The sequence below is a fragment of the Aptenodytes forsteri genome, unplaced genomic scaffold, assembly GCF_000699145.1.
Source record: "Aptenodytes forsteri isolate BGI_AS27 unplaced genomic scaffold, ASM69914v1 Scaffold53, whole genome shotgun sequence".
Lineage (NCBI taxonomy): Eukaryota > Metazoa > Chordata > Aves > Sphenisciformes > Spheniscidae > Aptenodytes > Aptenodytes forsteri.
In genome coordinates, this window is record NW_008795909.1 from 6,696,566 (window position 1) to 6,697,961 (window position 1,396).

At 49.5% G+C, this 1,396-nt stretch overlaps 1 protein-coding gene across 1 annotated transcript in view; it reads right to left on the reverse strand.

The window, feature by feature from the left end:
* PTPRG (protein tyrosine phosphatase, receptor type G) overlaps nt 1-1,396 on the reverse strand; it is a gene marked incomplete at its 5' end in the record, with an annotated part of 334,807 nt that overhangs the window by 81,987 nt on the left and 251,424 nt on the right. The window contains one exon of the mRNA XM_019473421.1: nt 872-1,395. Within this exon, the coding sequence (XP_019328966.1) occupies nt 872-1,395 (524 nt within the window). The remainder of the gene's footprint in view (nt 1-871; nt 1,396) is intronic.

Genomic DNA, 1,396 nt, shown 5'->3' on the forward strand with positions numbered 1-1,396 from the left:
AATCGGGAGTAAAGTTAAGCCTGGGAAGAAGGGAGGGGTGGGGGAAGGTGTTTTTAAGATTTGGGTTTATTTCTCATTACCCTACTCTGATTTGGTTGGTAATAAATTAAACTAATTTCCCCAAGGCGAGCCTGTTTTGCCTGTGATGGTAATTGGGGAGTGATCTCTCCCTGTCCTTACCTGGACCCACCGGCCTTTTGTTCTATTTTCTCTCCCCTGTCCAGCTGAGGAGGGGGAGTGATAGAGCGGCTTTGGTGGGCGCCTGGCGTCCAGCCAGGGTCAACCCACCACACCTGGCTAAAATTTTTTTTTCACAGGAAAAAAAGAAGGTAACCCTAGTGCAAAAGGTGCCTTGTCTTGGAAGATCAGAGCATGTAGGTATTGTGGTGAGAAATAAACCAGCGATGATCCCATATTTGGGAGAGTATCTCAAAGCCCAGTCAGGGAGAATCCTGCAGATAAACTAAATTAGCTTACAGCATATACAGCAACCTTCCCATGAAACACCAGCTCGGCACAGCAACCGCTCTTCCAAATTAATTTCACAGCTATAGTTCACTGCATTCCCCTCTCTTTTTTTTTTAAACAAAATTCTTAATGTAGCACGTTGGGGGTTAACATTTTTCCAAATTTTCTCTTCTAGAAAGCTATAAGGACCATGAATCTGTCCCAATAAAATAAAAGGATGATCCTTCCCCCTCTACTCCCCCCAGTAACAATTTGTGGGTTGGATCCTGTGACGACCTGCCCATCGGATGAAGCCAGGCACCACAAAAATGTTGTATCTACTGGAAATCAGTAAGGAATTTGGATTGTGTAGTTTTCCAACAGTCTTATGCTGGTAAAAAGAGTTTCCCCAGAGGTCACTCACCTGGGTTAATGGTGATGAATTTGTTATCTGAGGGGTATTCCTCAGGAAACCTGTCCTCCTTTGGAGGAGGTTTTCGTGTTGTCTCTGGTCGTCTTGGGATCTTCCCCAGGTAAAGTTCGTTGGTGAACGCTGGCGGCACTTGGGTGGAAGGGAGCGGCTGGGGCTGAGTGTCTGCTTCAGCAAAGCTCTCCTCTGCGGGACCTCCAGCTGTGGGGGCAACGTTTTGGTTTGGCTCTTCACCCGATATGGTTTTATTTCCTTCCTCCTCAGCAGTCCGGTTGGGGGAAGCCGTGGCCACGTTGGGCTCCGTGCTATTGCGTGCCTCCATGGCTGCCGTCGCCCTGTTTTTCTCCTTTTCTCCTTTCTCCTCAGCATCCTTTTCTTCCTCTTCCTCATGCTCCCGCTCCCCATCCTCGCTTTCACTCTTTTCATCCTTCTCCCCCTCCTCAGCTCCCTCACCGTCCTTCGTCAGCGCCGAGTCCCGCTCTGGCCCCGGGGAGGCGGCAGCGGCAGCCTCAGTGGCAG